This window comes from Oncorhynchus kisutch, linkage group LG1 (assembly GCF_002021735.2).
Source record: "Oncorhynchus kisutch isolate 150728-3 linkage group LG1, Okis_V2, whole genome shotgun sequence".
In the NCBI taxonomy this organism is placed as follows: domain Eukaryota; kingdom Metazoa; phylum Chordata; class Actinopteri; order Salmoniformes; family Salmonidae; genus Oncorhynchus; species Oncorhynchus kisutch.
This window is the reverse complement of record NC_034174.2, coordinates 19753467-19766032: the sequence shown is the minus strand read 5'-3', so window position 1 is coordinate 19766032 and position 12566 is coordinate 19753467. Positions and strand designations below refer to the sequence as shown.

The 12566-nt window shown below is 40.3% G+C and overlaps 1 protein-coding gene across 5 annotated transcripts in view; it reads right to left on the bottom strand.

Moving 5' to 3' along the window:
• LOC109898089 (FERM domain-containing protein 4B) overlaps window positions 1–12566 on the bottom strand; it is an 86376-nt gene that overhangs the window by 26863 nt on the left and 46947 nt on the right. For all 5 annotated transcript variants that reach the window (XM_031793783.1, XM_031793668.1, XM_031793761.1 and 2 more), the window contains exons 4-7: window positions 12344–12436; window positions 11604–11688; window positions 4208–4264; window positions 3787–3809 (exon numbers count right to left, since the gene is read on the bottom strand). In XM_031793783.1, coding sequence (XP_031649643.1) covers window positions 3787–3809; window positions 4208–4264; window positions 11604–11688; window positions 12344–12436 — 258 coding nt within the window. The remainder of the gene's footprint in view (window positions 1–3786; window positions 3810–4207; window positions 4265–11603; window positions 11689–12343; window positions 12437–12566) is intronic.

The following is a 12566-nucleotide window of genomic DNA, read 5'->3' as shown; positions in this document are numbered from 1 at the left end:
GATAAAATAGAAGATAAACTAAGATTAAAAAATAAAAAACGAGCCAACGTGGTAAAACAACCTCTTTAGGATCGGACCCTTTTTTCCAATTTTCCCTAAATTGACATACCCAAATCTAACTTGAAGCAAGGATATGCATATTCTTGGTATCATTTGAAAGGAAACTAGAGTTCGACCGATTAATCGGCATGGCCGAGGACTACCTAACATGATGACTCCTTGCTGTCCCCAGTCCACCTGGCCGTGCTGCTGCTCCAGTTTCAACTGTTCTTCCTTATTATTATTCGACCATGCTGGTCATTTATGAACATTTGAACATCTTGGCCATGTTCTGTTATAATCTCCACCCGGCACAGCCAGAAGAGGACTGGCCACCCCACATAGCCTGGTTCCTCTCTAGGTTTCTTCCTAGGTTTTGGCCTTTCTAGGGAGTTTTTCCTAGCCACCGTGCTTCTACATCTGCATTGCTTGCTGTTTGGGGTTTTAGGCTGGGTTTCTGTACAGCACTTTGAGATATCAGCTGATGTACGAAGGGCTATATAAATACATTTGATTGATTGATTGATTTCAAGTTTTCATAACAATCGGTAATCTGCATTTTTGTATGCCAAATACATTGCACTCCACGAGGGGACTGACCACCTGTTACGCGAGTGCAGCAAGGAGCCAAGGTAAGTTGCTAGCTAGCATTAAACTTATCTTAGAAAAAACAATCAATCTTAACATGATCACTAGTTAACTACACATGGTTTGATGATATTACTATTTAACTAGCTTGTCCTGCATTGTATATAATCAATGCAGTGCCTGTTAATTCATCATCGAATCACAGCCTACCCGCCAAACGTGTGATGATTTAACAAGCGCATTTGCGAAAAAAGCACTGTCGTTGCACCAACGTACCTAACCATAAACACCAATGCCTTTCTTAAAATCAATACACAAGTATATATTTTTAAACCTGCATATTTAGTTCAAATAAATTCATGTTAGCTGGCAATATTAACTAGGGAAATTGTGTCACTTCTCTTGCGTTCAGTGCAAGCAGAGTCAGGGTATATATAGCAGTTTGGGCCGCCTTGCTCGTTGTGAACTGTGTGAAGACCATTTCTTCCTAACAAAGACCGTAATTAATTTGCCAGAATATTACATAATTATGACATAACATTGAAGGTTGTGCAATGTAACAGCAATATTTAGACTTATGGATGCCATTCATTCGAAAAAATACAGAACGGTACAGTATTTTACTGAAAGAATAAACGTTTTGTTTTCGAAATGACAGTTTCCCGATTTGACCATATTAATGACCAAAGGCTCATATTTCTGTGTGTTATATTATAATTAAGTCTATGATTTGATATTTGATAGAGCAGTCTGACTGAGTGGTAGGCAGCAGCAGGCTCATAAGCATTAATTCAAACAGCACTTTCCTGCGTTTGCCAGGCAGTTTTTCGCAATGCTTGAAGCACAGCGCTGTTTATGACTTCAAGCCTATCAACTCCCGAGATTAGGCTGGCAATACTATAGTGCCTATAAGAACATCCAATAGTCAAAGGTATATGAAATACAAATAGTATAGAGAGAACTAGTCCTATAATTCCTATAATAACTTCAACCTAAAACTTCTTAACTGGGAATATTGAAGACTCATGTTAAAAGGAACAACCAGCTTTCATATGTTCTCATGTTCTGAGCACGGAACTTAAACGTTAGCTTTTTTACATGGCACATATTGCACTTTTACTTTATTCTCCAACACAATACTAAAGTGCCTATAAGAACATCCAATAGTCAAAGGTATATGAAATACAAATGGTATAGAGAGAAATAGTCGACACATCATAATTCCTATAATAACTACCACCTAAAACTTCTTAACTGGGAATATTGAAGAACTGGGAATATTGAACCACCAGCTTTCATATGTTCTTTGTTCTGAGCAAGGAACTTAAACGTTAGCTTTGATATATGACACATATTTCACATTTACTTTATTCTCCAACACTGTGTTTTTGCATTACTTAAACCAAATTGAACATGTTTCATTATTTATTTGAGACTAAATAGATTTTATTAATGTATTATATTAAGTTAAAATAAAAGTGTTCATTGTTCATTCAGTATTGTTGTAATTGTCATTATATATATAAAAATAGTCAGATTAATCGGTATCAGCTATTTTTGGTCTCCAATAGTCGGTATCGGCATTGAAAAATCATAATTGGTCGACCTCTAAAGAAAACACTTTGAAGTTTGTGGAAATGTGAAATGAATGTAGGAGAATATAACACAATAGATCTGGTAAAAGATAATAAAAAGAGGAAGAAAAAAAAATCTTTTTTTGTACCGTCATTTTTGAAATGCAAGAGAAAGGCCATCATGTATTATTCCATCCCAGCTGCTATTTAGATTTTGGCCACTAGATGGCAGCAGTGTATGTGCAAAGTTGTAGACTGATCCAATGAACCATTGCATTTCTGTTCAAAATGTTGTGTCAAGACTGCCCAAATGTGCCTAATTGGTTTATTAATAATATTAATAATATGTACATGTACAAAACTGTGCACTCTCCTCAAACAATAGCATGGTATTATTTCACTGTAATAGCTACTGTAAATTGGACAGTGCAGTTAGATTAACAAGAATTTAAGCTTTCTGCCCATATCAGATATGTCTATGTTCTGGGAATCTCATGCTAATCGCATTAGCCTAAATTAGCTCAACGTCCCGCTGGGGACCCCCCGACCCTGAAGAAGCTTTTAAGGTCATTCCACCTCAGAAAGCAGAAGAAAGAGGATTTCGACACCCCCCATTTCAGATTGTTCTGAAAACGTTTCTCTAGTTAGAAACATATAAGATTAGCATTCCTGAAACATTATTTTGTTGAAATATTGGACTATTCAAGGAAAATTGGTTTGAAGCATTAGGTTGCTAAGAGAAGAACAAACTGTATTGCTTTCATGGAGAACTGGCTTGACCACACTATTTAATTTCATCATGAGCAAAAGCTATCGGTTTCAACCAAAGGTTGCAAAGAAAACGTTGAGTCCTATTTACTAAACACAAGATACCAGCAACATTTATCAAAGGATGTGGTGGCAGTAGCAGGAACAGTGGCATCTAGTGTGCAGAACTTGGTACTTTCAAACTAATTTATGGTAAAGAATGCAAGCGACTTCAATGGCTAATTTCTTTGAACAGGGGAAGAAAACCATCACCAGATTTACAGGGAATACATTACAAAGGTTGAAGAAGCAATACACCAAGCAGCAGCTCCATACTACTTATCAGACAGAGAGCTGATACTTTATACATTAGGTACTATATTTATTGAAGATGATAAGAATCCTATGAATTAAAATGGCCAATTTGGGTGAAATCAATTTGCTTAATTTCTCATAGAGCAAATGATATTTCAACAAAATAATATTTCAGGAATGCTAATCTTATGGGTTTCTAACTACAGAAACCATTTCAGAATAATTTGAGATGGTGGGTGACATGGCTTGCTGAATTGACACGGAATGACCCTGAAACGTTCACAAAAACATCTTTAATGAGTTAGCCCCAGTAGCATACCAGTTTTACTCTTCCATAGGCCTACATGTTTTAGAATGTCCTTTTGCAAGTAGCCTACTGTGGCTGACAAATGTGACAGAGTGAGTAACTTAATGGTGCAAGCTGAAGCAATTTATGATATTTAACTAAATATGTATGCAGATAAGTGATCATTTTGATCTAATAATAATAATAATCTATTAGTGTTTAACCTGAGTGACTTACCTTGTGTAGTCTCCTTTGGCCTCCTGGGAAACAAAATAGTACAGTTACAAGTACTAGCCTGGAGGACTTATTAGAACATGATCAATACGTCATCAAATCAAATTGTATTGGTCACATACGCATGGTTAGCAGATGTTAATGCGAGTGTAGCGAAATGCTCGTTAATAAATCATTAATAAGTCTTCTACGGTAACACTTTTCAAGCTTACTCAGCTTTGAATAGTATTTACAACAAAACATCGTATTGCACACTATAAGAAGTACAATGATTTCAATATTGAAGCTGTACGTAGCTGTACATCACGCATAAGACGATTCCTGAAATGAACTTATTTTAACAGCGTGCATGACAGTGTTGATTCAGTTTATATTCAAATCGCTGATGAATTACAAGTCACACAAGCTACAAAAATGCACTTACCTGCAAAGCATATGCAGCTAATTTGAAAACATTTTCACTCTCAACTTCGATGATCTCCTGTCGTTAAAAAATGAGAAAATGTGTTATAGTGTAAAAAAACAACAAAGGTACCACGTTCGAACAGTAGCACTTGATTTAATATAAATATAATTCCCACCAGTATGTACCTCAACGCCACAGTTACCGTCTGAACCAATGTCAATGAAAAACGGTTGTACGTATTTAAGGTTGATTCGGAATCTTAAAAGTTATTCATATTCTTCATCGACGTTCAGGAATAAATATTGTTGCGTAGATGACATAATCAAGTACATACAAGAGCTACACAAAGCCTCTATAACCACAGTTATTTATAAATTTAACCACCTAATCATCAAAATGGTACATTCTACGAGCAAGTTCACGCTCCTCCAGTGTTGAAAAAAAATCGTCGTGGGCACTGAGCTGTATGGTCTTGGAGCGTATTCATTACGCCAATCTGTCTCAAACCATTTCCTAAACGGAAGCAAACGGGACGAAACGAGGAGATACCTACCTGAATTTGTCCAACAGAATCTCTTGTTTTTCTCTGTTTGCTTCCGTTTAAGAAACATCCCTGGGGTCCAAAACGGAAACAAACAGAGCAAAACAAGAGTATATATTGGATAAATGCAGGTACATCCCCGTTTTTCAACAGAATTAGCACAATGAATGCACCCCTGGCAAGTTGTCAGCATTATATCTAAGATGGTGGATAAAATTAAGATAATTCACTCAAGTCATTTACCATTAAAAAAAATAGTTAGTTCCTGTCTACCTAACTGGGTGTGTCTCCCATAGACACCAACGCAATAGCAGCTGGGTGTGGTCTTCTTAGTTCTTACGCTGCGTTCAAAACAACTGGGAACATGGAAAAATACGAGGTCAAATCATAACGTCCTAACAAAGTCACTTTGTGTTGTTGTTTTTGTCGAACTGCTTTGCTTTATCTTGGCCAGGTCGCAGTTGTAAGTGAGAACTTGTTCTCAACTGGCCTACCTGGCTAAATAAAGGTGAATCAATTACATTTGTAAAAATCAGGTCAGAGAGTTGGAAAAATAGAAAGACGCCTGAGTTCCCGAGTTGCAATGACCGTTCAAATAGATTTTTCCCAGTCAGAGCTTGTTTTTCTTCAGAGTTCCCAGTTGTTTTGAATGCACTGAAGTTGGAAGTCTGAGATTTACTAGTTCTCAGTTGTTTTGAAAGTGGCGATTGAGCCCCATAGTGGAGGTGTCATTGTAAAAGAAAGTATGTCCTGCTTTTCTCCTCTCTCCCTAACTTGCCCTCACAGTCCCTTCAGTTTCCCATTTGTTTGGCTGCTCAGCCTACCTTAGTTATACCTCACCCATCATAGCCCTGCTATTCCTAACCAATCAGAGAGCTTGGAAATGCACATCTGGACACTGCATCCGCCCACTCAGTTCAGAGTGTTATCATCAACCCGAAGAGAGAAGATGCACATATGAGGACTTTTTATTATCGACAGTAACATGAATGTCATAATGGTGTGCATGCATCGAAATAAACACGACAATAAGACTTCAAGTCATTCAGATTACCCCAATCATATAAACATATTCGAATGGAAACAGCTGTGTGTGTGTGTGTGTGTGTGTGTGTGTGTGTGTGTGTGTGTGTGTGTGTGTGTGTGTGTGTGTGGGTGGTGGTGACTATCAAATCAAGAGTACAGTGATGGGCCTCAACATCATGTTCTAACCGGACTGCACTCTAGTTGGCAGAACCAAACCAAACAACATTAAGTACAGTTGAAGTAGCCAAATATATTTAAACTCAGTTTTTCACAATTCCTGACATTTAATCAGAGCAAAAAATTCCCTGTCTTAGGTCAGTTAGGATCACCACTTTATTTAAGAATGTGAAATGTCAGAATAATAGTAGAGAGAATGATTTATTTCAGCTTTTATTTCTTTCATCACACTCCCAGTGGGTCAGAAGTTTACATACACTCAATTACTATTTGGTAGAATTGCCTTTTAAATTATTTTACTTGAGTCAAAAGTTTCGGGTAGCCTTCCACAAGCTTCCCATTCCTCCCGACAGAGCTGGTGTATCTGAGTCAGGATTGTAGGCCTCCTTACTCGCACACGCTTTTTCAGTTCTGCCCACACATTTTCATTTTCTATAGGATTGAGGTCATGGCTTTGTGATGGCCACTCCAATACCATGACTTTGTTGTCCTTTAAGCCATTTTGCCACAAATTTGGAAGTATTCTTGGGGTCATTGTACATTTGGAAGACCCATTTGCGACCAAGCTTTAACTTCCTGAATGATGTCTTGAGATGTTGCTTCCTCCATCATGATGCCATCTATTTTCTGAAGTGCACCAGTCCCTCCTGCAGGAAAGCACCCCCACAACATGATGCTGCTTCAAGGTTGGGATGGTGTTTTTCAGCTTGCAATCCTCCCCCTTTTTCCTCCAAACATTATGGCCAAACAGTTCAATTTTTGTTTCATCATGCTAGAGGACAGTTCTCCAAAAAGTACGATATTTGACCACATGTGCAGTTGCAAACCGTAGTCTGGCTTTTTTATGGCGGTTTTGGAGCAGTGGCTTCTTCCTTGCTGAGCGGCATTTCATGTTATGTCGATATAGGACTCATTTTAGTGTGGATGTAGATACTTTTGTGCCTGTTTCCTCCAGCATCTTCACAAGGTCCTTTCCTGTTGTTCTGGGATTGATTCACACTTTTCACACCTAAGTACACTCATCTCTAGGAGACGGAACGTGTCTCCTTCCTGAGCGGTATGACGGCTGCGTGGTCCCATGGTGTTTATACTTGCGTACTATTGTTTGTACAGATGAACGTGGTACCTTAAGGCGTTTGGAAATTGCTCCCAAGGATGAACCAGACTTGCTGGTGAAGTGTGCCTTAAATTCTAAATAAATCACTGACAGTGTCACCAGCAAAGCACCCCCACTCCATCACACATCCTCCTCCATACTTCACGTTGGGAATCACACACGCAGAGATCATCCGTTCACCTTACTCTGTGTCTCACAAAGACATGGCGGTTGGAACCAAAAATCTCACATTTGGACTCATCAGACCGAAGGACAGGTTTCCACCGGTTTAATGTCCATTGCTCGTGTTCCTTGGCCAAAGCAAGTCTCTTCTTATTATTGGTGTCCTTTAGTCATGGTTTCTTTGTAGCAATTCAACCATGAAGGCCTGATTCACACAGTTTCCTCTGAACAGTTGATGTTGAGATATGAACTCTGTGAAGCATTAATTTGGGCTGCAATTTCCGAGGCTGGTAACTCTAATGAACTTATCCTCTGCAGCAGAGGTAACTCTGGGTCCTCCTTTCCTGTGGCTGTCCTCATGAGAACCAGTTTCAAATCAAATCAAGGTCCTGGACGGCAGGAGTGATGTACTGGGCTGTACGCACAATCTTCTATCGTGCCTTGTAGTCGGAAGCCGAGCAGTTGCCATACCAGGGGGTGATGCAGTTAGGATGCTCTCAATGGTGTAGCTGTAGATATTTTTGAGGACCTGAGGACCCATGCCAAATATTTTCAGTTTCTTGAGCGGGAATAGATGTTGTCGTGCCCTCTTCACAACTGTCTTGGTGTGTTTGGACAACAATAGTTTGTTGGTGATGTGGAAACCAAGGAACTTGAAGCTCTCATCCTGCTCTACTACAGCCCCGTTGATGAGAATGGGGGCGTGTTCGGTCCTCCTTTTACTGTAGTCCACAATCATCTCCTTTGTCTTGAGGGTGAGGTTGTTATCCTGGCACCACACTGCCAGGTCTCTGACCTCCTCCCTATAGGCTGGCTCATCGTTTTCGGTGATGAGGCCTACCACTGTTGTGTCGTCGACAAACTTAATGATGGCGTTGGAGTCGTGCTTGGCCAGTCATGGGTGAACAGGGAGTACAGGAAGGGACTGATCATGCACCCCAGTGTTGAGAATCAGCGTGGCAGATATGTTGTTACCTGCCCTTAATACCTAGAGGCGGCCCATCAGGAAGTCCGTGATCCAATTGCAGAGGGAGGTGTTTAGTCCCAGGGTCCTTAGCTTGGTGATGAGCTTTGAGGGCACTATGGTGTTGAACGCTGAGCTGTGGTCAATTAACAGCATTCACATAGGTGTTCCTTTTATCCAAGTGGGAAAGGGCAGTGTTGAGTGCAATAGAAATTGCATCATCTGTGGATCTGTTGGGGTGGTATGCAAATTGGAGTGGGTCTACGGTTTCTGGGATAATGGTGTTAATGTGAGCCATGACCAGACTTTCAAAGCACTTCATGGCTACAGACGTAAGTGCTACGGGTCGGTAGTCATTTAAGCAGGTTACCTTGGTGTTCGTAGGCACAGGAACAATGGTGGTCTGCTTGAAACATGTTGGTATTACAGACTCGGTCAGGGACAGGTTGAAAATGTCAGTGAACACGATTGCCAGTTGGTCAGTGCATGCTCAGAGTACATGTCCTGGTAATCCGCCCTGCGGTCTTGTGAATGTTGACCTGTTTAAAAGTCTTACTCACATCGGTTACGGAGAGCGTGATCACACAGTCATCCGGAACAGCTTAGCGCTTGATGGTTTTTGCAACTGCACTTTAAGAAACTTCCTAAATTCTGGACATTTTCCAGATTGACTGACCTTCATGTCTTAAAGTAATGATGGACTTTCGTTTCTCTTTGCTTATTTGAGATGTTCTTGCCATAATATGGACTTGGGCTTTTACCAAATAGGGCTATTTTCTGTATACCAACCATACCTTGGCTCAAACGCATTAAGAAGGAAAGAAATTCCACAAATTAACTTTCAACAAGGCACACCTGTTATTGAAATGCATGCATTCCAGTTGACTACCTCATGAAGGTGGTTGAGAGAATGTCAAGAGTGTGCAAAGCAATCCTCAAAGCAAAGGGTGGCTACTTTGAAGAATCTATAATATATTTAACAACTTTTTGTTTACTACATTATTCCATATGTGTTATTTAATATGTTTGATGTCTTCACTATTATTATACAACGTAGAAAATATTACAAATAAAGAAAAACCTTTGAATGAGTAGGTGTCCAAACTTTTGACTGGTACTGTAGATGGGAGGCATTGAGGGGAGCTAACAGCTGGGACGAAAAACAAATTAAAAAAAGATAACTAATGTAAAATATAATGTGTCAGTAAAATGTATATAGTAAGCTGTAAGTAGAAGCCTAAGTATTGTTGTCCATTAATTTTACTCCAATTAGGGGAGGGGAGGTAGGGTTAGGGGAAAAAAATAAAGAAGGAAAATATATGTGTTTTAAATACAGTATATATAAAAAATATTCTTAATTAATATTCTTAATTATATTAAAACTGATCTACCCCCTAAATTGCAGCAGCGAGTCAAATAAGTTAGTGCAATGCAGATAGCCCGGGTAGCTAGTTTAACTATTTAACAAGCTATATAGCAGTATTTTGGCTTGCGGGTAGAAGCTATTCAGGTTCCTGTTGGTTCCAGACTTGGTGCATCGTTACCACTTGACGTGGGGTAGCAGAGAGAACAGTCTATGACTTGGGTAGCTTGAGTCTTTGACAATTTTAAGGGCCTTCCTCTGACAATGCCTGGTATAGAGGTCCTGGATGGCAGGGAGCTTGGGTCCCCATGATGTACTGGGCCATACACACTGCCCTCTGTAGCACCTTGCAGTCGAATGCCAAGCAGATGCCATATCAAACGATGGTGCAGCCATTCAAGATGCTCGCAATGGTACAGCTGTAGAGGGCCCATGCCAAGTATTTTCAGCCTCCTGAGGGTGTAGAGGCGCTGTCGTGCCCTCTTCACGACTGTGTTGGTGTGTGTGGACCATGATAGATCCTTAGTGATGTGGACACCGAGGAACTTGAAAGTCTCGACTCGCTCAACTACAGTGGCCGTGCTCGGTTCTCTGATTCATGTAGTCCACAATCAGCTCCTTTGTCTTGCTGACGTTGAGGGAGAGATTGTTGTCCTGGCACCACACTGCCAGGTCTCTGACCTCCTCCCTTTAGGCTGTCTCATTGTCGTCGGGGATCAGCCTACCACGTAGTATCGTCAGCAAACTCAATGATGGTGTTGGAGTCGTACGTGGCCATGCAGTTGTGGGTGAACAGGGAGTACAGGAGGGGACTAAGCACACACCCCTGAGGGGCCCCCGTGTTGAGGGTCACCGTGGAGGATGTGTTGTTGCCTACCCTCACCACCTGGGGTATAATTGTGTAATTACACAAATATAAATGTATGTTCATGTAATGACAAACAGTATGAGTGCTATTGATCATTGATCAATCAGTCTGCCAAAATCAACTTGCAATAAAACGTTGTTGATGGTCAACAGTCAGCTTTCAAAAGTCAGACTAATAAGGAAAGTGAAGGGTGGGTGCACCACTCAACCCATTACAATCACTGCTGTGTGTGTGTGTTTGTGTGTGTGTGTGTGTGTGTGTGCGTATGTGTAAGTATAGGCTAATATGTGATGTATGTGTAACGGCTGTCGTGGGTTGAAGGTGAGGACCAAGGTGCAGCGTGGTACATGTTCATCTTTTTATTTTGAACTGAACACTGAATAATAAAACAACAAAGAGCATGAACGAAACAGTTCTGTCTGGTGCAGACACAAAAATAGAAAACAACTACCCACAAACACAGGTGGGAACAGGCTACCTAAGTAAGGTTCTCAATCAGAGACAACGATTGACAGCTGCTCCGATTGGGAACCATACCAGGCCAAACACATAGAAATACAACACACAGAACAAACATAGAAATGAAAAACATAGAATGCCCACCCCAACTCACGCCCTGACCAAACCAAAATAGAGACATAAAAAAGGAACTAAGGTCAGGACGTGACAGTATGTGTGTCTGTATGTGTTTGATATGTAAGACCTGTTTCTCCAGCTCCATCATCCAACATGTATGGTAGATGATTTCCTCCTGTTAATTATCACAAATGCTATCTAATATTTTACAATAATACAGTTAATTTCTTCTACTCTGGCTGTGTGTGGCATGGGAAATATACACAGGTGTCTGAGGGGAGGCAGTGAATCAAGATATTGTTCTTGTTCATGTTGTTATAGTGCAGCGTTTCCAAAAGAAAGCCCTGAGTCAAATTATATTTTGGAGGATTAGGGAACTTCCACAGCAGGAACTTTTGTCTTGTAATTCCATTTATGGGATTATATTTTCACCCAAATGATCACAGGTCACACAATTGGTTTATGTCTGTGCATGCAGTGGATGAGCCCAAACAGAGTAAGCACATTATTTGTGCAATGGCATGGAAATTGAAGGACAGGCTATGGGGGGCTGATTCGTGGCATGCTCAATACAATCATATTGAGTAACAAATGTAAGAAAATGAGTTACATCCACTTACATTGAAGACTGACGATTTGGCATTTAGGAAAAACAGCTCCACTGTTGTATTCTCTTTCAAAAATGTTATCTTCTCAATATAAAACCTGTAAAACACATAATGTAAATCATATGGAGTACTTGAATAAGGGTATATAGTGCCCCCCTTCCAATTTCAGAACATCTTCTTATTGCAGATTGTCACATTAGTGCCATCTACTGGACATGAGTCTCTACATATGATCCAGGTTACAAGTTTCATTTTATTTAACTAGGCAAGTCAGTTAAGAACAAATTCTTATTTTCAATAAGAGCCTAGGAACAGTGGATTAACTGCCTTGTTCAGGGGCAGAATGACATATTATTATTATGTTTTATAATTTTTTATAACCTTGTTAGCTTGGGGGACTCGATCTTGCAACCATTTCAGTTACCAGTCCAACGCTCTAACCACTAGGCTACCTGCCACCCCTACAATAACTGTACCTCCGATTAACGCTGACTAACACTGGGGGTTGTCACTTTAGTAGCTCTTTGAGCCTTCTCTTGGGCAACATTGATAGATACCTCACATTTTCAGATGGATTTTCAAATACAAAGAGGAAGGGGAGTCTATGGATTAAAGTGTGTAAGATACACTGTCAACGTCTAAGACTGATGCTATGTTTGTGATAGAGTACACTTTGGGTAGCCGGCTACTACAGTATGGTAGTCCATACTGTAGGCTACCAGCTGAGAGGCAGTGAGAGAGAGATCACTCACCTGACCAGGAACTTGAGCTCCAGTGGACCAGTCTTTTTAGTGAAGTCATGATCCAGGACCCTGCGATCCAGCTGGAGCCATTTACTCTGACCGCTGGGGAAGAATACGAGCAGATGCTACACCGTTAACTATGATGTCAACTGATAGACTGATACAGAGTTGTCTCACTTGTGTCATGGAGATGCATGCAATCAGCAGCAGGAAAAGGAGCTAAACCGGTTTG